General features: G+C 37.9%; 1 protein-coding gene across 1 annotated transcript in view; it reads left to right on the plus strand.

Annotated features, from left to right (window-relative positions):
• Positions 1-47: 47 nt before the first annotated feature.
• Positions 48-23,912, plus strand: part of LOC126267052 (endoplasmic reticulum mannosyl-oligosaccharide 1,2-alpha-mannosidase) — a 112,502-nt gene continuing 88,637 nt past the window's right edge. The window contains exons 1-2 of the mRNA XM_049971890.1: positions 48-504; positions 9,137-9,313. Of these exons, the coding sequence (XP_049827847.1) occupies positions 403-504; positions 9,137-9,313 (279 nt within the window). The 5' untranslated portion in view covers positions 48-402. The remainder of the gene's footprint in view (positions 505-9,136; positions 9,314-23,912) is intronic.

A 23,912-nucleotide genomic window follows, 5' to 3' on the forward strand; every position in this document is an offset into this window, starting at 1 on the left:
TTAAATTTAGTGACACAAAATGTTCTGTGGCTCTTTTGTGTCAGTACCACAGAGACTGTGGTTAGTACCATAACTAGACTTTCAATTGGCTCAGATTTAAACGAGTAGAAGCTATGCCACCTTGAGGCCTAAGTACCAGGGTGAAGGGACCTGTGGAGGTTTTTATTGTTTAGCAGTTGGTACTCTGTGATGCGAAAATGTCGGTGTTGACGTGTGTAATGTGGGACGTAGGGGGAAGGTGATGTCCACGAAATGTTTGTAAATGTATTTACTTTTAGAGAGCAGGGATGACGTGAGAGTTGAAGTCTGCAGAAGCCTTGCGTGTTAGCTACCGCATGGCTCTGTTACGATCAGTATTTACCGAATGCGAAGTCGTGTCAAAGTGTATGTCAACATTTTATTATGCTAGGTAACAGAAGGAAAGACTTCATATCACTGAATTTGCCTAGCGACACAAGAGAATTTGTGAAAAATAAGGAATGGCAGAGGCGGAGTCTGTGGAGGGTTAGTACAAAGTTATTATTAAATGCCTTCCATGTATGCCTACAATCATATATGGTTTTAAGAAAATGAATTAATAGGCGTTTGTACACGAAAGCATTGCAACACAAAAAGTAATTACGTAAATGAACTTCGTAAAGAGTACAACTCTGTTAAATGAACAGTCGATTTCCCTGTGTTACGCCAAGCAAGTGTTATAAACAGTAAAACTAGCTTCACTAGGGAATGTTACAATCCGTAAAACTAGCTTCACTAGGAAAAGAGAAAATAAACTAATGTTATTCCTGCGATTCCGAAGGAAAATTACTATTTGTGTCACGATGTGACACAAGGCGAACTACTGTTTCGCTTTTCAGGGTACACAAATGATGAGAATAGAAGTACCGGTGCCGTATGGCGACAGTAGATTTGTCAGAATATGCCGTTGACGCCAACAATCTTAGATAGCACCTAAATTATATAGAAAGACTGGAGAGTCATTCCATGTCAAATCAACACACCTATTTTACGTCACCCTCTTAGATTTTGCTGAAAGTTGGTATACTTATAGTGGCCACTGAGGCTAGCAAAAATACCAAATTTCATTTTTTTTTTTTTTTTACCTCAAACCATTCCTGAAATATGGCTATGTAAACTTTTCAAAAACCAGCCAAAAATGTGTGAACGGGCCTTTTTTAAATTGTCCTAGGAGCTGCCCTAATTGAGCTAGAGAACTGGGAAAGGTGTCATTTTGCATGCTCTTTCCAGGGATATACAACAAAACATAGCATCTAATTAATAACCTTTCTCAAAATACTAATTAAAATTTTGATTTAATTTTAATTTTTTTACGCAAAGTACATAATTGAAAATTTTCAAAATATTTCCATAACTACTTCATGCTATTTTAAATCACATGGCAAAAAAATAAATATGGGATGATGATGGGTTCATTGTTAAAAAAAATTATTCCGGGCTCTTGTTTTTCACTAACGGCCCTAGTTTGACCAAATTGACCTTTAACAAACAGGAATTTCTTTAAAATATACTGAAAGGTAAGTAAAAAAAAAGTATTACAAATATCAAAACATCACCTTATTAAGCTAAAACTAATCAGGATATTTTATAATTAAGGTAATTGTTTATTTTAATTTCATACAACTTCACTAACAGTTTATTAACTGATATAACAAAAACAAGAAATTGAGCATTTAACTACAAACTGAAATAAAGTATGAATAAGTACAAGTATTTACATAATAGTTCTGGTCCATGATGTTTGAAATGGAACTATTAAACAAATTAAATATGTAATGCTTGTTTTTGAGTAACAAGTATCTGTACATAACTAAATTTAACACAATAGGTACTAACAATAATTTTGAAAGAACTTTCTGTAAAATATACGTTAACACTAACCTGAGAGAAAAATTAAGTTTTGAGTTGAAAGCAGTTTTCTAATAAATTGTCTTGGGACTTCACATATTACATTTTAATAAAGCTAACTGGGTTTGGTTTACATCACTTTCATTAAGAATGTATGTTCTCCCTGTCGGAGTAAATTGATTCACTTTTGTGAGAACATCCACAACTGACACCCACAGCACATCTGCATGTGCAGGATAAGAGAATGACTTAGCTGGTCCACATGGGTGAAGAAAAGTTATTTTCACTTCAAGTTTTTTTCTAAAATGTACCCAAGCCACCAGTTTCTGCCATATACAGTGCTGACATAGCGTGATACATCTTGTAACTTCAGTTTGTCTGGTGTAGTTACTTCCCTCTCCCAATTCTGCATATCACCTGAGAAGTATTTGACTATTAATTGTGATATAGTGTTGAGAATGAAAGTGTGAAATTTCTGTGTTCCTTTGATTGTCATTGCCTCTTCAAGTCAGCTTTTTAAGAATATTTCTGAAGTAGCGTAGTCTTCTTGAGTGGAATATGCAAAATCAACATTTGTGATATTATCTTCTGACCACTCAAATAGATCTTGTGCGGTTTGGATATGATTTTGGTATGGCCTTTACAAACTTGCACAAGCTGCCAGTCTCTTTACTGAACCCCCTACTCCATCACAAGGCCCTTTCCCATATGCTGTGGCTGAAAAGTGCCACTCAGCTTTTATATTGAAGTCTTCCTCATGAAAGCAAAGGTTCAGGAAGTTTTTCTTATTTTTATACTGAGCGGCAGAACCACCAGAATAATAGTGTATCTTTTTTGAAATCTTTTGAATTTTATTTGTTAGATATGAAATTAGCTTCTTTTGGAAGGTGTAAACTGCAGTTGTATTGTGCTCCAGGCAATCAGAAACTATGACAAAGTGCATATGCTCAATTTTGTCTTCTTGTTCATAATATAAATATATATATTTCAAAAGGATGAATGGTAATCTGTTGTCTTGTCCAGTGGAAACTCTGAGCTTCATTCTGTAGAACTATACTATAATTTTCTGCAAAATCACATATGACAACAAATTCAGATTCCATAAGGTTTTCTCTTGTGAAGTTAAGGAACGTTCGTTGTTGCTTGGCAATGAAGTCATGCCGAATCAAAGTCTACATGTTACTACAAAATAAATCTGTGAATTCCTCAGAAGTTTTCTGAACAATTTCCAGATTACATCAGTCAACTGACATCCACTGTCGGAACTGAACTTGTTCAATTAAGTTTTCATGAAAAGAGTCTTTTAAAAAATTTTACGTATGACAGTTTCTCCTTTTCAGTATTCACAGTTTCCCAAGTTGCAATCAACTGATGATGGGTTGCAAAGCATTTTTGCAATGCACTGCTGCTAATTGTTTAAGCTGCTGTTTGTTACTGTATTTAGTTTGGCATTTTCTATCATTAATTTTATGTTTTGGTGAGTTGTGCACACACACAGTGTGTGTGCCACTCCGGCCAGCTAATACACTGTGTTTTGGTCTCAACTCAGCAAATTTAGAGAAACCTATTTTTATGTTAGGAAACTTGTCTTTAAAATATTTCTAAGCTTCTTTAAGGTTACACAAAATAAGTCTCTTTAATACCTGGCATTGCCCTGCTAACTTCATCATTTTCATAAAATGAATGTACAATTTTGACAGTTTCTGTTGGTCAACACTTCCCTGGCTTTGGGTTTGGACCTTCCATGAGTCCTCTCTCTTTCAAATTTTTTTTGGATGCCGAACAATGTAATTAGTGGCATTAAATTCCCTCATTTTCCTGACACCCCACTTTTCGGGTAAACTTGTAAGAATCATTAGTTTTTTTGCCCTACTTATAGAATTTTTATAGTTTCTTTAAAGATTTTCAAGAATAGATTCATCAGTATCAGTATCTGACGAAGAAGTTTCAGAAGCAACAAAAAGTGTATGTGTCATTGATGAGATTTTCTTCACTTTTGATTTGGCGTAATGCCTGGATGTTAGTTTTCTCTTGTCAATTGGGGACTAACCTAGTTCTTGAAGTGCTGTGTTAAATGTTTTAACAGCTACTGAAGTTGGAGTGAAGTCAGGGTCTTGGTCTCGGTTGATTATCTCTGATCAAGAAGATTCTTCTTCAGCACTCATCACTGATGGGCTCTGTTGTATTTTTCAATTTGGTTGCATCTTTCCTACATTTATCACAAATCTTGGCACCACTTGGTATTTGAGGAAATAATTTGGGCATCCATGTTGCGGCATTTCTCAGTTGTTTTTTCTCTGTCTAATGAAATGATTTGACTTCTTCAATGGATTACAACATTGCACTCTTACAGCACTGCTCCATATTAATAAAAAAAAAAACACTTATAAACTGTCCTTCAATGTATAGATTTACTTGAAAATGAACTATTAAATATAATAGATACAGACTGGTCAACACTGAGGTAACAATTTATTTTGCACTAAAACCACAGTGCACAATAATGCTGTAGGCTCACAAAGCCTTAGGAGGTAACAATGCAGACTACCTCATCTCAACATTGGCTCCAGTCTCATAATTACAGACATCAAGCCCTATGTACACGGTCCTCTACTGACGTACTACCTTAAAGGTCAGTTTGGTCAAACTAGGGCCGTTAGTGAAAAACAAGAGTCCGGAATTTTTTTTTAACAATGAACCCGTCATCATCCCACATTTATATTTTGCCATGTGATTTACAGCAGTATGAAGTAGTTATGGAAATATTTTAAAAATTTTCAATTATGTACTTTCGTAAAAAAAATTAAATCAAAGTATTAATTACCACTTTGAAAAAGGTTATAAATTAGAAGCTACGCTTCTTGTCTATCACTGGAAAGAGCATGAAAAATGCTGCAAAATGACACCTTTCCCAGTTCTCTAACTCAATTAGGGCAGCTCCTAGAGCAATTTTAAAAAAAGTGCGTTCACACATTTTTGGCCAATTTTTGAAAAGTTTACATGACCATATTTCAGGAATGGTTTGGGGTAAAAAATTGAAATTTGATATTTTTCTTAGTTTCAGCACCAAGTATAAGTATACCAACTTTCAGCAAAATCTAAGAGGGTGTGGTAAAATTTTTATTTAAAGTGTGTTGATTTGACATGGAATGACTCTGGAAACACATTTTTACTTCCATTATCAGCCAGTTGGAGCAGCTTTAAGAGATATAAGACTGAGACACAAGTCAGAGTAGTAGTTTCTTTTTTTTACTAGGACTTTTAGTTCCCTGTGTCATCTCTATTTTATTATTTCGAATACTTTGCTTGTAAATGTAGCATGCGTCTTGTAGAACGGAAGAACTTTTGAGAGTTACAGGAAATGCAATGTGAAGCAGGGGAAGAAATTCTTTGATTGTAATAAAGGACCTAAAGCCCATATGATTTGTGTTTTCTTTGGAAAAAAAATCATTGTTAGAGAAAATACAGCAAGAAAATTGCCAGTTCAATGTGTATAACTTTGGAAAAGACTGAGCTTTGATTAGTGAATGCTGAAAAAGTGACCTGTTGTTTTTCGACATTACTCAGCCACAAATTAATTTAAATGTTCAGTTGTGATCAGTAGACTGCTGTGCAGCATTTGCCTTCAGGAAGCAAAGTTTAAAAATCTCATTAGACAACTTACTTTAAGGGGAGAAAAATCATATAAATTAGGAGCTGTCCATTTGTATGCAGCTGTGTTATGTTGTTAATTTGTAAACACAGATCCTGTTGATGGTAGTGGTGTAAAACAGTAGCTTTGTGTAAACATAGAAATGAAGTATATAGTTAAGGCAGATATGAAGCCAGCAGCAAATATTACTGCTTTATCGATTCAGAAATATTAGTGTGTGCATAGTGGGTAAAATAAAATATTTTTAGCATAAAATCATAGCTGCATGCAGTTTCTCCCAACATTGTCCTTGATTCCTCAGTAGAAGGAAAAATATTGAAGATTTCATAAAGTGCAGCACAAAGAAACATACTCTTACGCCATAACTATGACAAAAGCTACTGTTTGGATGCTTGATTGAGAGCTGATCCACTTTCACATATTCTATAAAACTCGCACCTTGTAAATCAAAAGTGTTTTGTTCTTTATTGAAGAATCTTCAAAGGAAAGACATCTTATCACTGATCAATTTATGGATGCTGTTAATTACAACTAAGACTTTTATCGGGGGGAAAAGAGGCCTTACATTTTTTGATTGAATCTCTCATTTTTACCCATTAGCTGACCATGGATCCTGAGAACATATATTTGATGTTAGTATATTAATACCCATAATGCTTGGGCAGTATTTCAAATGAATGGTTAGTACTGTACATAACACATTTCCAAAGAGAAACTGTTCATACATAGACACAAAGTGATTCTATTCATTCATTATTTCTTTCATCCTAAATTTGTTTCACATTTATTGTAATCAGCACTTCTTTCATAAATATTTATATTTCTGTTTGCTGTATTAGGCTTGAAGGGGATTCATAGTCATACATGCCTGGGGTCAAATCATGTAGTTTAACATAAATAACTGCAGTTCTTTGCTCTTTGTCTGGTTGTTGCACTGAATTGATATTTGAGAGGACATGGCATAAAATCTCCATCTCACTAACCAAATTTAGATTTTATGATACTTCCACAATCGTTTCAGGCATATGGCAGAATGATTGCTTTGAGAAGAACATGACAGATTATCATTTCTTTCATTCTCCTGTCCCAGCAAGTAATTTATCTCTAATGACATCATCCAGAGAACATTAAATCCTAATCTTTATTACTTATTTATTAACTCATTCATCCAAGGAGCATATCTCAATGATATAGGATTTATGAATTTACTACAGTGCTAATTATTGGGCCAAAATATAACCCACATCATACATAATATGCTTTAAGAGTTTGGGGGTAGCCTAATGGGACAGGGCAGGTGGTCGATTAAGGAACCATCCTGGTGTTTCCCTTAGTGATCTGATCTATGAAAACCTCTGAAAACTCAAATCAAGATGGCCAGACATAGCATCTCCATTGTCCTCAATATGAGGTTAGTATCCTAACACCTACACTGTCCCATTCAGTAAGTCTGTAATGCATAATGTTCCTTTATTTACACAGAAATTGTTTCATGTAACTTACAGTACAAACCACAGTTTTATTATGTAACTCTTCAGGCTATCCCAGCAAAATGTTGACATGTTGAATAATCGGGTCTTTGTATCATTCTCGCGCAATATTTAAGGGAGTACCCAAAGTAGACAGTGAGTCACACCTTCAAAATACTTTGTGAAAACAATGCAAACAATCAGTAGAAGACCAGGTTATTCAGCCTATCACAGTTTTCTTCTTCACTGCCCACAAACTGAGGACATCTGTTGATGACTCCAGAGCTGTTTCTGGTCAATTGCTACTTAAATCTGTTCTGCTCTTCACTACCACTCACATTAAGGCACCCACCGATGACTCCTGGACTGAGACGATGGTGATGCTACTTCTCTTTACAATGTATGTGACTACAATTTCCAGTTATATTCTTATTGCCCTTTTGTGCAGTTTAAGAACCATGCACATGTTTTGTACCTTTGATCCCTGGAAAAGAATCCCATAGCTAAGAATTGAGTGTATCTGTAAAAACTTTGTGTTTGCTATGCAATCTGGATATTTATCATCTAAGCTTAAAGTGACAAAGTTGCTGTATCTTCAGTGTTAATTTATTACATACCTGTTTTATCAGTGACTATGATGTTGCTATCATCAGCAAAGAGGTTTCTTTTTCCATATCTTACACTGTACGTGGAAAGTCATTGAGTGATATATATGTTAAGAACATGATTAAAACCAATACACCACCCTGAGGAACACCTTCCACATCTTATGGTGAAAATTGTGTAGACACTGAGAGCGCTCAAGGCATTATTGACATAATGACAGGCCTATTAAAAATATCTATCAGAAGACTTGTGATCACATTTCTAACCCTTACCATTGTTAAAAGTTATGTACATTCCTCTAAATTCCCATAGAATATGATGTGTGGATTTTATCATGGTGCAATAATTTGGTTGCTTGGCATGAAGAAACAAATTGCCAAGGCTGATTGAAGAAATTATCATAGAATTTTTCTATTTACTGAAATCATGAAAGATTCTAGCATCAGATTACGTCTTTCATGGAAAAATCTTGCATTTGATCTTCAGTGTGCAATGCAAGTATTGATACGCACTTCATAAGTATGTGGTAACACATATAAGAAAGTAAAACCCATGCAAGTGAAAAAAATACTGGCCTCATTGTCACGGTGTGCTACACTTCAGTTGTGTAAGAGGAAGCAAGACAATGGGAACAATGGGTGCTCTGTAATATTTGTGATGCAATGCCATTTTTAAAAACTGTCAAAACTTCGATACTGAGGTTTCAGGTGTATTGCTTTCTTATGAATCATAAGAGGGTAACTCATTTTAATCATTTTAATTTTGAGAAGCTTAGAGTATATGTACAGGTATGCATATGTAACATGTTGACCATTTTGTTAACTAAGAACATTAAAACACTAATTCCGCAGTTGATGCACAATACTAAGGAATTTGCCTTTGTCAACCATGGCAAAGCTAAAATCTCAGTCTACCTGTCTTGTTCTCTTTTTCTGTGGTTTTCTTAAACTAATCCAATGGAATACTGGAATAGTTTCTTCAATACAGTTTTACCTTTTATTCATTGTTTTGGGATTGTAGTTAATCTTTGCTACATAGATATATTGTAACTTACCAGAAAGCTGAGTTTCACATCTTTACTGTTGATGGCACAGTCTGTGCTGGAGAGAAGTGCTGATACTCTTGTTACAAAGATAATGGCATGAGTGAAATATATACCATGTGCCATTCATTGAATACAAAAAATAATGTTGTGTGGGAAGTGTGTGTCAAATTTTGATGGCTCACCTGATTGTGACTAACAATTGCCAGTTGAATATTGTGGTGGAAAGTAAATGAAAACTGGCTGCATTTACAAACCATAGTATCAATAGGCCAAGAAAATTTCAAGGTCCAGGCATGCCCTATTCTTACTACCACCTATGTTATAATGAACTATCCACATACGTCACAATGAACTATTACTCCATTTTCAGTAAGCTCACTGTCACTTGTATACTTCCCATACACAGAGGAAGAAGAAAGAGGATAATCAAGTGTACTAATTATATGAAATAATCTTAAGTTGAAGAAATCTATCATTGTGTCCTTGTAATTTTTACAGGCATGGAACCAGCTGTCAAGATTCCAGAGAAGCCTTCTTTATGTTCTAGTATTTGCTGCAGTATTAGCAATAATTTACATAATGCTTGACTCGTATAAAGAAAACAAACTACCTGTGAGAGCAGGAAACAGAAAAGAAGTACCACTCTCATCATCACACCATATCGTAACATCTGTAGTAAGTACCAAAGTTGTGATTCCAAAGGTAGAAAATATAAAACTTTTGATTTACTTTGTATTACACAAGTATATCCTTGCTAGAACAGTTTTGTTTTATAACAAAAATAGGGACCAGGAAAATATTTTTTCACATAGTATCGTCATTTTACTTCTGTTAAATGCAGTTAGAAGAGATTATACTCTAGAGATTATATAATGCCCATATTGAGCAATATGATGCAGTGGTTAAGACAGCAGACTTGTATTTGGCTTTAGCAGGGATCAGATCACTTGTCTGGCTACACATATTTAGCTTTTCCAATTCTTTTTTAAGTCACTTGAAGCAAATTATTTAATGGGTTCCTTGAAAAGGACAGAACTAACTGAAGTCCTTACACACCCCATCTCACTCTCCAATCTGAGGTTTTGTTTAGGCTAATGATCTTCCCTCCCACATTGAAACTGTAAATAGTTTTACATGTTTCATTTTAAGGAAAGCAATTAGGCAGTGGAACAGATGTAGAAGTCTTTGGTTTGGTTGAGGAGAAGCCTTGTAACTTGTAGAGAGGGACAAAAAGTCTGAAATGGAGTCAACAAATTTCATATACTAACTGTTGCCAAAGAAATAACTTTTTGGAGATTTTTAAGGATGAAACAAAGAAATTAAGTAAATCAAATGATATTCAACTCGAAGATGGCAATAGCTGCAAGACAAACTATTGGCTACTAAATTCAGTAAACTGTTCCTAACACTAGATCAAAACATGGGAACTATTGGAAGGATATCCCTTAGATATCCTTTTGCAGGCACTGCAGACATCAGTTTCATCAGTTCAACTTTTAAATCCCTTTGAGTTACACTTTCAATAAGTCAGCGAGTCAGGGTGTATTTCCTGAAATGGCCTGTGTGCAAAACTACTCATGCGCGGAATTGGGCCATGGCGGTATAACGAGGCCATGGCTGCAGGCCTTTGGTGGCTTAGAGAACATCAAACGTTAAAACATTTCATTAGCACTACCCTGGTAGTGTCTTGGTGGAAGTGGCAGCCACACCCCATTGCAGCACAAGATAAGGACAGCAAATGACAGCAGCAAGCTGACAGCTACCTTGCTGTGACATTGGTGGCCTGGAATACTGTCTCCAGAAGCATACATGCCAAATTCTGATGGTGGAACTTGCCCCAGCAAGTGATGGAACATGATGCCTAGGCACCCACCCAAGATGGAAGGATGGGTGGCTGTACTGACCGGTTATCTCCAGGGTAAGATTCTGGCGGCTGTTGGAGTGGCCCAGGGGACAGACCACTAGTGGAGAAGTACCAAATATGAGAGGGAGGACTTGACATTTGCAGAAGGTGTGGCAGTGGATGCCCAAACTTGTAGCAGCCGTGTGCTGTCCTGTATCGCCCTGTTATCCAGATTGGCATTGCTAATCTGTTGGTGCTACTGGACGGTTCCCTACCTATGCTAAAATTAATGGTTATTTATACTCATCCACAGCTCACATGTTAAGCTGATGTAGTTTCCAGTTACGTCCAGAACAAGAATCTGTGGCCCGATGGTGTGAAAACCGTTTAGCTCATGCGATAAGAGCTGTGCTATCCAGCTGTGTTGCATGATAGTGGTGCTTGACCTAGTCTGCCTCATGCTGCCTAAGCAGCCCTGATGCTGCAACTGGCATGCCAGCATTGTAGTGCCCACTGGCTAAACTACTAGTTTCTGTGGTAATGGCTAAAAAATAATGGCAGCATTACATTACCTCCTCTGTCTGAAGACCTGGCCCTCAGGTCTCTAACCTGGACTGGTGTGCAACACGATTCGGAATACATGGATACAGTATATAATTTGTTACATGCTTTTCTCTTAGTTGCTAGGTGGCTTGAACTACCAAGTTTGGAGACTGTGAATTTATTCTGTAGGTTTAGCACTTTGGCGCCACAATTATCATGTCTTTCTGTACAACTATTAGTTTACATGTTTTACATTTGCTGTCTCAGGCATGCGGTTTCTTATGCAATTTTTACTAAATAACTTATAATACTATTGTCTCAATCTTAATTATGTCACCATGACATCACTCCTCATGTTGCATAATCACAGCCTCTGAGCCCAGAGCAGTAGTGCTTTGCGACATCTTAAATACTAGGGAATACATTTCTTAACACTATTCATATTATAATATTCACAAACACAACAGTATTCACTCTCTCTGTTTCCCTTTCTTGTCACTCGTACATGGTTGGTGATTCAGTCCACTGGGAACTGAATACCTGGGAGGAGGTGCTCTAGGTGGGGTGGTTCTCCACCTCGTGTGGATGCAGGCTGCACAAAATAAGAGTCAGAGCTGCTATGGTGCCACATATTGTGTCATTCAAGTTCACCGCAACACAGTGTTCCTTCCAGTAGTGCCCAATATGCTGTAGCATCAGGTCTGCCCAGGATATGCCCTATTCAGGCTTCTATGAGCTGGCTCCTCCCCATGAACCATGGACCTTGTCGTTGGTGGGGAGGCTTGTGTGCCTCAGCGATACAGATGGCCGTACCGTAGGTACAACCACAACGGAGGGGTATCTGTTGAGAGGCCAGACAAACGTGTGGTTCCTGAAGAGGGGCAGCAGCCTTTTCAGTAGTTGCAAGGACAACAGTGTGGATGATTGACTGATCTGGCCTTGTAACAATAACCAAAACGGCCTTGCTGTGCTGGTACTGCGAACGGCTGAAAGCAAGAGGAAATTACGGCCGTAATTTTTCCCGAGGGCATGCAGCTTTACTGTATGATTAAATGATGGTGACCTCTTGGGTAAAATATAAAACTGGCGTTCTACGGATCAGAGCGTGGAATGTCGGAACCCTTAATCGGGCAGGTAGGTTAAAAAATTTAAAAAGGGAAATGGATAGGTTAAAGTTAGATATAGTGGGAATTAGTGAAGTTCGGTGGCAGGAGGAACAAGACTTCTGGTCAGGTGAATACAGGGTTATAAATGCAAAATCAAATAGGGGTAATGCAGGAGTAGGTTTAATAATGAATAGAAAAATAGGAATGCGGGTAAGCTACTACAAACAGCAAAGTGAACGCATTATTGTGGCCAAGATAGATACGAAGCCCACACCTACTACAGTAGTACAAATTTATATGCCAACTGGCTCTGCAGATGATGAAGAAATTGAAGAAATGTATGATGAAATAAAAGAAATTATTCAGATCGTGAAGGGATATGAAAATTTAATAGTCATGGGTGAATTCGAGTGTAAGAAAAGAGAGAGAAGGAAACATAGTAGGTGAATATGGACTGAGACTAAAAAATGAAAGAGGAAGCCGCCTGGTAGAATTTTGCACAGAGCACAACTTAATCATAGCTAAGACTTGGTTTAAGAATCATGAAACAAGGTTGTAAACATGGAAGAACCCTGGAGATACTAAAAGGTACCAGATAGATTGTATAATGGTAAGACAGAGATTTAGGAACCAGGTTTTAAATTGTAAGACATTTCCGGGGGCAGATGTGGACTCTGACCACAATCTATTGGTTATGACCTGTAGATTAAATCTGAAGAAACTGCAAAAAGGTGGGAAATTAAGGAGATGGGACCTGGATAAACTGAAAGAACGAGAGGTTGTACAGAGTTTCAAGGAGAGCATAAGGGAACAATTGACAGGAATGGGGGAAAGAAATACAGTAGAAGAAGAATGGGTAGCTTTGAGGGATGAAGTAGTGAAGGCAGCAGAGGATCAAGTAGGTAAAAAGACGAGGGTTAGTATAAATCCTTGGGTAACTGAAGAAATATTGAATTTAATTGATGAAAGGAGAAAATATAAAAATGCAGCAAATGAAGCAGGCAAAAAGGAATACAAACGTCTCAAAAATGATATCAACAGGAAGTGCAAAATGGCTAAGCAGGAATGGCTAGAGGACAAATGTAAGGATATAGAGGCTTACCTCACTAGGGGTAAGATAGATACTGCCTACAGGAAAATTAAAGAGACCTTTGGAGATAAGAGAACCACTTGTATGAATATTAAGAGCTCAGATGGAAACCCAGTTCTAAGCAAAGAAGGGAAAGCAGAAAGGTGGAAGGAGTATATAGAGGGTCTATACAAGGGCGATGTACTTGTGGACAATATTATGGAAATGGAAGAGGATGTAGATGAAGATGAAATGGGAGATATGATATTGCATGAAGAATTTGACAGAGCACTAAAAGATCTGAGTCGAAACAAGGCCCCGGGAGTAGACAACATTCCATTGGAACTACTGACGGCCTTGGGAGAGCCAGTCCTGACACAACTCTACCATCTGGTGAGCAAGATGTATGAGACAGGCGTAATACCCACAGACTTCAAGAAGAATATAATGATTCCAATCCCAAAGAAAGCAGGTATTGACAGATGTGAAAATTACCGAACAATCAGTTTAATAAGCCACAGCTGCAAAATATTAACACGAATTCTTTACAGACGAATGGAAAAACTAGTAGAAGCCGACCTCGGGAAAGATCAGTTTGGATTCCTTAGAAATGTTGGAACACGTGAGGCAATACTGACCTTACGACTTATCTTAGAAGAAAGATTAAGGAAAGGCAAACCTACGTTTCTAGCATTTGTAGACTTAGACAAAGCTTTTGACAATGTTGAGTGGAATACTCTCTTTCAAATTCTAAAGGTGGCAGGGGTAAAATACAGGGAGCGAAAGGCTATTTACAATTTGTACAGAAACCAGATGGCAGTTATTAGAGTCGAGGGACATGAAAGGGAAGCAGTGGTTGGGAAGGGAGGGAGACAGGGTTGTAGTCTATCCCCGATGTTATTCAATCTGTATATTGAGCTAGCAGTGAAGGAAACAAAAGAAAAATTTGGAGTAGGTATTAAAGTTAATGGAGAAGAAATAAAAACTTTGAGGTTCGCTGATGACATTGTAATTCTGTCAGAGACGGCAAAGGACTTGGAAGAGCAGTGGAACAGAATGGACAGTGTCTTGAAAGGAGGATATAAGATGAACATAAACAAAAGCAAAACGAGGATAATGGAATGTAGTCGAATTAAGTCGGGTGATGCTGAGGGAATTATATTAGGAAATGAGACACTTAAAGTAGTAAAGGAGTTTTGCTATTTGGGGAGCAAAATAACTGATGATGGTCAAATTAGAGAGGATATAAAATGTAGACTGGCAATGGCAAGGAAAGCGTTTCTGAAAAAGAGAAATTTGTTAACATCGAGTATAGATTTAAGTGTCAGGAAGTCATTTCTGAAAGTATTTGTATGGAGTGTAGCCATGTATGGAAGTGAAACATGGACGATAAATAGTTTGGACAAGAAGAGAATAGAAGCTTTTGAAATGTGGTGCTACAGAGGAATGCTGAAGATTAGATGGGTAGATCACATAACTAATGAGGAGGTATTGAATAGGATTGGGAAGAAGAGGAGCTTGTGGCACAGCTTGACCAGAAGAGGGATCGGTTGGTAGGGCATGTTCTGAGGCATCGAGGGATCACCAATTTAGCATTGGAGGGCAGTGTGGAGGGTAAAAATCGTAGAGGGAGACCAAGAGATGAATACACTAAGCAGATTCAGAAGGATGTAGGTTGCAGTAGGTACTGGGAGATGAAGAAGCTTGCACAGGATAGAGTAGCATGGAGAGCTGCATCAAACCAGTCTCAGGACTGAAGACAACAACAACATGAGCTGGCTCAGGTAGAGTATTAGGTTGGGTTTCAAGGTGTTAATGAGAACACTCCCAAGAGTTTCAGTGACCAGCCCAGCTTTGGCTGTGTTATGTTCAGTCTAGTGAGTCCTGTAATAGAAGCTGATAGGTAGAATATCAGTCCCATAATGTCACTAGCTGTTCTGTCAATTAATAACCCGCTACTATGCAGTGTCAGTCTCTTCATCACTGTGAACCTATCATGTTAACCCCATTTGGAAGTAGTGTTGAGGCTTCAGAATGTCATGCAGCAAACCTGACCATGCATTTTGCCTAAGTACAATGGAATTTCACATGTGCCTATGCCAGTCTGGATCACTCGGGTCAGGCAGATTGTTATGTTTTACCTCTGGCAGTGTTGAAGTTCCTGCACTGCCACGACCACTGTAACAAAGTTCCTGAATTTATTGTCCTCCAGGAAAGTTCTCACACTCAAATTATTCTTGATACCAATAGCTGCCTCGAACCAGAAGTGAAAAGCTGTGAGCTATGTAGCGAGTCGTGGAAATATATGTTGGAAAGACAGATTAGGGGCTGTAGGAGAGGGAGTGTTCATTGCAGTTGACAGAAATATTGTTTCTGTTCAGGTGCAAGTTGAGTGTGACAGTGAAGCTATCTGGTCACTTATAACAGGTCTAGGTGAAACCAAGTTAATTGATGGATGGTTTACCGGCCACCCAATTCTGCTGTGACAGATCTAGAGCCATTCAAAGAATGTCTATTGTCAGTGGCAAGTATATACCCAGATCGTGGGTTACTAGTTGGAAGCGACTTTAACCTGCCAAGTGTTGACTGGGATGTCTATGGATTCATTTCAGGGGATACGGATAGATGGTCATGCAAAGTACTTTAGGAGACAGTTTTTTGAAAGCTGTCGTGAGCAGCTAATTGACAATGTTGGTATAGAAACAGGGATTAGTGATATTATGTCTTTATGGCAGCTACCATTAAGAAAGTTAATAAATCAGCTAAGAAGGCTAGGAAAGTGTTCTGCTAGAAAGAGCAGATAAGCACTTGTTAGCATCTCAATTAGACAGTGAATTGACATCACTTGGTTCCAGTAAGATGGATGTAGAGGAATTATGGGCAATGTTTAACCAGATTGTAAATTGTGATCAGGAGAATTATGTGCCTAGTAAGTGGATTAAGGATGGAAAAGATCTATCAGCATTTAATAGAGAGATTCGGAAACTGCTGAAGAAGCAGAGGCTGTTGCACTCTCGATTCAAAAGAGAATGCGCAAAAGACAAGTAGCAAAGATTAGTAGGCATTTGCACGTCAGTGAAAAGGCCTATGTATGAGGCATACAACTATCACCACCATCGTACCCTTGCAAAAGATCTGGCTGAGAACCCGAGAAAATTCTGGTCCTATGTAAAATAGGTAAGTGGGTCTGAGGCTTCCATCCAGTCTCTTGTTGACCAGTCTGGTGTGGCAGTTGAAGATAGCAAAGCAAAAACCAAAATTTTTAAATTTCACATTCAAGAAATTGTTCACACAAGGGACTTGTACAAAATTTAGTCGTTTGACTATCAACCAGACTCGCGCATGGGTGACATAGTTATAGGCATCCCTGGCATAGAGCAACAACTGAAGGAGTCGAAAACAAATAAGTCACCAAGTCTGGATTGAATCCCAGTTTGGTTTTTCAAAGAGAACTCTACAGCATTGGTCCCGTACTCAGCTGCCATTTATCATTAATCTCTCGTCCAGCACAAAGATGCAAGCAACTGAAACAAAGCACAGGTGACTCCTGTGTATAAGAAGGGCAAAACGACAGACCTGCAAAATTATGGGCCAATAGCTCTAACATCAGTTTGTTGCAGAAGCCTTGAACATGTTCTTAGTTCGAATGTTGTAAATTTTCTTGAGACCAAGAAGCTTATGTCCACAAATTGGCATGATTTTAGAAAGCATCACTCGTGCGAAACTCTGCTTGCTCTGTGAACTATAGATGAAGCTCCACAGGTAGAGTCCATATTTCTAGATTTCTGAAAAGTATTGGAAACAGTGCCTCATTGTGAGCAGATGGAATGGGTTCAGTGATATGTGAATGGGTCAAAGACTTCTTAAGTTATAGAACCCAGTATGTTGTCCTCAACAGCAAGTGTTCATCAGAGACAAGGCTTTCATCAGGAGTGCCCCAGGGAAGTATGGTAGGTTCACTATTATTCTCTGTGTACATAAATGATTTGTCAGACAGGGTGGGCAGTGACCTGCACTTGTTTGCTTGATGATATTGTGATGTACGGTAAGGTGTCGAAGTTGAGTGACTGCAGGAGGGTACAAGATGACTTAAACAAAATTTTTAGTTGGTGTAATGAATGACAGCTAGCTCTAAATATAGAAAAATGTAAGTTAATGTGGATGAGTAGGTAAAATGAACCCATAATGATCAGATACTGGATTGGTAGTGTCCTGCTTGACACAGTCACGCTGTTTAAATATTTGTGTGTAACGTTGCAAAGCACTGTGAAGCAGAATGAGCATGTGAATATTGTGGTAGGAAAGACAAATGGCCGACTACAGTTTATTAGGAGACAGTGTGGATCATCTGTATAGGAGACCACATATAGGATGCTAGAGCGACCTATTCTGGAGTACTGCTCGAATGTTGAGGATCTGTACCAGGTGGGATGAAAGGAAGACATTGAAGCAATTCAGAGGTAGGCTGCTACATTTGTTACTGGTAGGTTTGAACAACATGTAAGTGTTACGAACATGCTTTGGGAACTCAAATGGGAAGGCAACATTTTTTAGGGGGGAATGCGCCATTAAGAAAGTTTAGGAAACTGGTATTTGAAGCTGACTGCAGAATGATTCTGTTGCCTCCAACATACATTGCGCGTATGGACCATGAAGATAAGATACAAGAAATCAGGGCTCATATAGACAGTCATTTCCTCCTCATTCTATTTGCGAGTGGAACAGGAGAGGAAATGGCTAGCGGTGGTACAGGGCACCCTTCGCCACATACCGTAAGGTGAGCAGTGGAGTATCAGTGTAGATGTAGTGGCAGATGTGAATGCCAATACTTATCCCTGCTCTCCGATATTAGCAAGATTGCTCTTGCCCTGTTCTGTACAAACTTCACTGGGCCACTGCTAGACTGGGCTGGGAGTCCACTGGTGGAAAAGTATCAAGTACAAAAGGGGAGGACGCAGCACTAGCAGAAGGTGTAGCAATGGAAGCCCAGAACTTGCAGTGGCTGCGTGCTGTTCAATATCGTCCAGCGTGGATCTCCCATCTTCACAGCGCTGTTGGATTGCTCATCGCCGTGCTAAAATTAATGGTTATTTATAATTGTTCACAGTCCACATGTTATGCCAACATGCTGTTTCCATCAATATTCATAGCAACAAATCTGCAGCCTGGTGGCATGGAAATAGGTTGGCTCATCCCTCAACGGCTCAGTTTTCCCTGTGTTGCATTATTGTGGTGCTTGGCCTAGTCCACCTCATGGTTTCCAGATAGCCCACTGCTGCACCTGGTATGCAGGGATGTTGGTGCCCACCGGCTGCATTTCATTGCTAGGGCTGATACCCATTTAGAAAAATGGAGATAAGGAACTGACCTCCATAGAGGTCTGTCCCTTTCATGTTCTTAATAATTTTGTAGAAGTTTCCTTATATACTCAAAACTCAAATAAAATATTTATTTGATTGACATATTTTGGCGGTATGGGGCAGTGTGGAATAGCAAAATATGAAACTACTGCCGTGACAGTCTTCTGACAACAGCTTTGATTTGTGTTAAGACTTGCTTACACAGAAAGCAATACACTATTTTTACAAACTCAGTTCTGGTAGAACTAAACAAGAAGAATTACCCTGTTAGCATTCTTTGACCTTCTCAAGGCCTTCGATTGTGTAGTAACATTCTGCTAAGTAAACAGAAAATATTATAGCATTAAAGACATTCCTCATGCCTGGATGGAATCAACTTAACAATAGAAAGTAGGGATTCAAATTAACAAATTATATCAAAGACATAAGATTAAATTCCAAACTGAAGAACATTAAATATGAAGTCACACCAGGATTAATACATGATCCACAGCTGTTTTCGTCCTACATCAATGATTTTCTCAGAACGTTAGAGGACTCTTGAAAAACTGACAAATGCCGCAACGCGAATCAATACCAGATTCGGTCAGTGGCATAATGGAGCAGGCTTGCAGCTAATTACGAGAAAACACCTTAACCCTCAGTCTTACAAGGACTTATATTAAGCAGTTTCAAATGAATCAATATGACTTGATGTCTGAGAAATAGATATCAGTGAAGACATTATTGAATGAAATTCCATGTGTGAAGTTCTTAGATAACCTGATGGATTATAAACTGTGGTAATTATAAACTGTGATAACATCACCATATGGATAAGCTAACCAAATAGCTCAGCTTCACGCTTAGAAATATTTCTGGTTGGCCTGCAGATGGGTTGCTAGCTTTATATCTTAATTTGGGCACTGTAGCCATGGCTACAAAATTATGTAGTCATAGAAGTGAGCACTACATAAAATAATTACCTGAACATTTTGCAGGAATGCGTCCAGGGACCTTGGCATCCTTTTACTTGCACGCTAATATGTATACTCCCTAATGGTATTTGCTGTTAATAAAAGTGGCTTTAGAACTGAGATTTGCTGGCATGCAATGGCCTAATGGGATGACAGGAGAGAGGGAACACCAGTTGAAGTTGTCCAAAGTTGAATCTTGTTATCCTGAAAGCTGATGAAGTTGATGCCAAGTACTCAGTATCATTTCACCAACTTATAACAAAACTGTCATTTTCCAACATATCAGGGCTCTGGGCTACACTACTAATCTGTCACCATAGCTTAAATTTACATGACTGATATAAATGCAAAAGAAATATTTTCAGTAATCTGATCTCTCTCTGTTTGTGCACATATGGCAGGACGCAACACATCATCATTTCATTATGAGACATTTAGTATCAATAGGTTCTGTTGACCCCCAAAACACCCCACTAAGCTAAAGCTGAAGCTGAATGCAAGAAAAATGGGGTGTTGGTGATTCATTCAAATGCTGTCTTGAAGAAATGATTACTTGACACGATGCCAGTTTAATGTTCACCAGCCTGTACTTTAGGCAGTAATTGCAAGAGGAATGCAGGGATGCAAGTGTAACTTGCCTAGCAGCGTCATTCGAGGATGTTTATATTAGGTTATAGCAGTGCTTAATTTCTAAAATTTTAGGTGCCGAAATGCACCTCTTCATTCATACTGTAAATCCCTGAGGTTGCTGGCAGTCATAAACAAAAGACAGATGACACAGAGAGACAAAGTACTGGTATACCAATAATAAGGTAGGAAGCTCAACGTTTATAGTTACATTGTGATTTAATACATTTGTACTATGTTAAATCTCTGGTGCTGACTTGCCCCAGTGAGTTCAAAAAATAATTCCCTTGGAGGTACTGGAATACCATTCTGGCATGTTCTGGCCAAAATTAAGCCCTGTGTTAAAGTACATATCAATTGGGTCATTGATTGGTGAAGTTAGTACTTTCTATAAGGTGCCATATTTTCAGAAAAGTTTCTCAGCATAAATTGCTAAAGCTTTGTCATGACACCAGTTACAGTGTTGGATGTCAGTTTTAACCTATCACAACTAAACGTAACAGGTGTCCATTAACAGAAAAGCAAGTGTAGAGACTGTCTGTTCTGGCTGCTGTGTAAGCCAAATCTATTGAGCATGGAGTGTAGCTGCATTGGTGTCCTTTAAATATACAAAAAAAAAAGAAAAAACCATTATCACATGATACTCTGCTTTATGAGTGGACTGCGCCATGCGACATTATACAGCATTGTGGCATTTAGGTTTCATTTACAAGAACTGCAGATATGTACCTGTAAACAAACAAAATCATCAGTGAGGACTAGTAGTCGTGCAAAATCCTAACATGTTGTGTTTCTAAGAAACCTACCGCCTGTTAAAGAGTGGGAAACATCAGAGTTGTCATGTGAAAATTTTAAAGGCCATAGCACAGGTAAAGTGATTCATCCCAGTCAGACCTTTGCTCCTGGCATTTCTGCCTCTGGTGTCATATTTGTAATGTACTTCATGCAGAGTATTAGAGAAAGCCTTACCTCATATCTAGGTACAAGAAAAAATTGCTTTATTTCAAGACCAAAGTAGGTGTTATTTTCTGCCAAATTTGGTGGTGTTTTCATCATCACATCAAAGTTTGTTACATTTGAAACAAGCAGTTATTTTAAGATTATACATGAACCTCAGGCCTGAGGAGATTAGAAGACAAAATGCAGTTTTGATATTCAGTAGATATCAGTTACAGGTATTAGTAAACCCCAGTCCTTAGATTTATAACATTTTTATGTGACAAAATTATAAATTTCACAACTCATAAAAATTGCCGATTTTCCATTATTTTGCTGGAAACCATAATTTCACATGATCGTTTCATGAAATTTTCCTGTCCATATTAAAAACATGCAGAAACGTGAAACAAATCATCCATAATCACTTTCAGAAGAACTGTTCATATTTCCCTTATCAGAGTGTAATATATAAGCCAACATGATATGGTAAAGTGTGGGAATTTAGACTTAGACTTAATACACTTAATGACAGATATGCCTCTCACCATTCAGTTACAGTAAAGAGACCTCCTGCTTCATGGTCAGCTGCAGAACCATGCCATATGATACATAAATAGGCAATTCATATAGAAGAGTCAGTTGAAGTCCAAAACTTGAATTTTAGAAGTGTACAAAAAACTTTCAAACAGTGAGATACAAAGTGAGCACAATGGCAGATAAGTAGATCTGTTCTGTTATACGCAGCATGTTGAACCCTGCAGCACTGTAGAAAAAGCTGCTGTTGCATTATGGTGAAGGCAATGTCTGAAGCTATCTTTCAAGCCTCTGCAGACAAATTAAATGGCTGATTCCTAAATGTCTGTGCTTTTGCCAAGGTAATGTTGTCATTTTTCTTTCCACAATATATTGACAATGGCCCTAGTTATCTCTATCACACATCGAGCACAGGTTTAGTCCCTCTCTTGCATACATGAAATTCCAAAATGTAGAAAAATATTTTTATCTTAAATAAAACAGAAAGTAGTCCAGTTCTTAGTCTGCCAAATATATAGTTCAATACAGAGTGAACAGCAAACCTCAAGATGACTTGAACTAGCAGTGAGATTGGGTTTCCTTTAATTGTCAGTCCTTCCTATGGGCATTTAGGGTGTTCATGATGAAGGGGTCAGTGTGATGTCCTCAATAGCTCTCCTCATACCTTACATTGCTATCATAATTGCGCAACTGCAGTAACAGGTCAGTTGTGTCCTGCATCTGGGCTGTACCTATGCATAACACTAAATCTTTGCCCTTCTTTATTTCAGCCATACTGCTAAGTAACAAACATGCCCATATCTTGGGTATGTTCCAAAACCACACTGCTTTTGGTAGAAGGATAAAACTTTGTCATCCACGTGGCTTCCTTCTTAGCATTTCTCTTCTGGCTTCCCGAAGTCCAACTGCAAGTTCATTACAGGAGAAATTGACTGTTAAAAGCTACAGTGAAATTCACAACACATACCAGAACTAACATAAGTGACAAGATATTAGTAGAAATACATAAAGTTTGAACTGAATATCGTGACAGTGAAGTTCCAGAATAAGCCCAAAAAGTATGCAGTGTGGAATTCGCTGAAAACATTACTCTGCGTTCCAAATAAACTGTGTCACTGTTGGCTATGGTAACCAAAGGGAGATTCAAGAATTACAGGTAATGAGAAAAGTCAGCTTTAATTCTGATCTTTACCTGATCAGAATGAAGATTAAGTTAATACCAGAAAGAAGACTGAAGAGTTTCGAAGCAAGGATACTGTAACACAGATTAAAACATGTAATACTTAGTCAATAAAAGAGTCACGTGTAAAGAACAACAAGAAAAAATTTCTTGGTGGAATGAAATATATGTAAAAGTGTTAGGGGAATAGTCACACTGTATAAGCAATAGAATCCACTAAAAAGTCAGTAGATTGGGAACAGACTAGAGTCCAAAGGAAGGAAACATATAATTGAAAAGGATGAATGAAAAATATGATTCGTAATTACAGAGACTGAAAGACAAATTCTCTAAGAATAACACAGGCAGTTTTTGTCAAATACTACTAAACTGACAAGATACAACTCATACATTCTTCTTTTTGAGGTTTCAAATAAAAATCTTCTCACTGGCACTGAGTGTAATTGCTAACTTTTGGCAGACTATTTTCAAAGGCTTCGGAACTAAAGATCTGAAGAACCTATAACTTGAGGAACCAAGAGTAAGCTACCAGACAGCAAATGGCCTAATGAAGAAGAAATAAAGGAGATTTTAAAACAACTGAAAAACAATGTGTACAATAAATATTTGATAGCCATGCAAATACTTATATATGCTTGGGAACACTAAGTAAGTGCTGTTTAAGGCATTCTGGAAGGCAAAGTATTTCAGATGAATGGGAAACAACAGTGATTCACCCATTGCACAAAAATGGTGAGACTAATGTTCACAAATACAGTTCAATCTCATTGCTATCATTTTTATTAAAGGTTCTACTAAGCCATTTCAAAACAGAATTGAAAATCTGAAAGAAAATGAGTGAGGCAATTACCAGATTAGACTCAAGAAAGAAAGATCAGGCAGGAAACACAACTCATTTTATTCTCTATCCTACAAAGTCATAATATTAGTAGATTTCCAGAGGCATGTGATTCATTTGGTAGACCAGCCTTTATCAATACAATAGAAGAAGTTGGGATTTCTGAAAAAAATCAAGTGTTTAATCAGAGAAACTATTAATCAGAGAAACTATAACTAGCAGGTAGCTTCAAGTGAATTTCATGGGCATACTGTTACACCTATTTCTAATTGGAACTGG

Source organism: Schistocerca gregaria, chromosome 4, assembly GCF_023897955.1.
Source record: "Schistocerca gregaria isolate iqSchGreg1 chromosome 4, iqSchGreg1.2, whole genome shotgun sequence".
Taxonomy (NCBI): domain Eukaryota; kingdom Metazoa; phylum Arthropoda; class Insecta; order Orthoptera; family Acrididae; genus Schistocerca; species Schistocerca gregaria.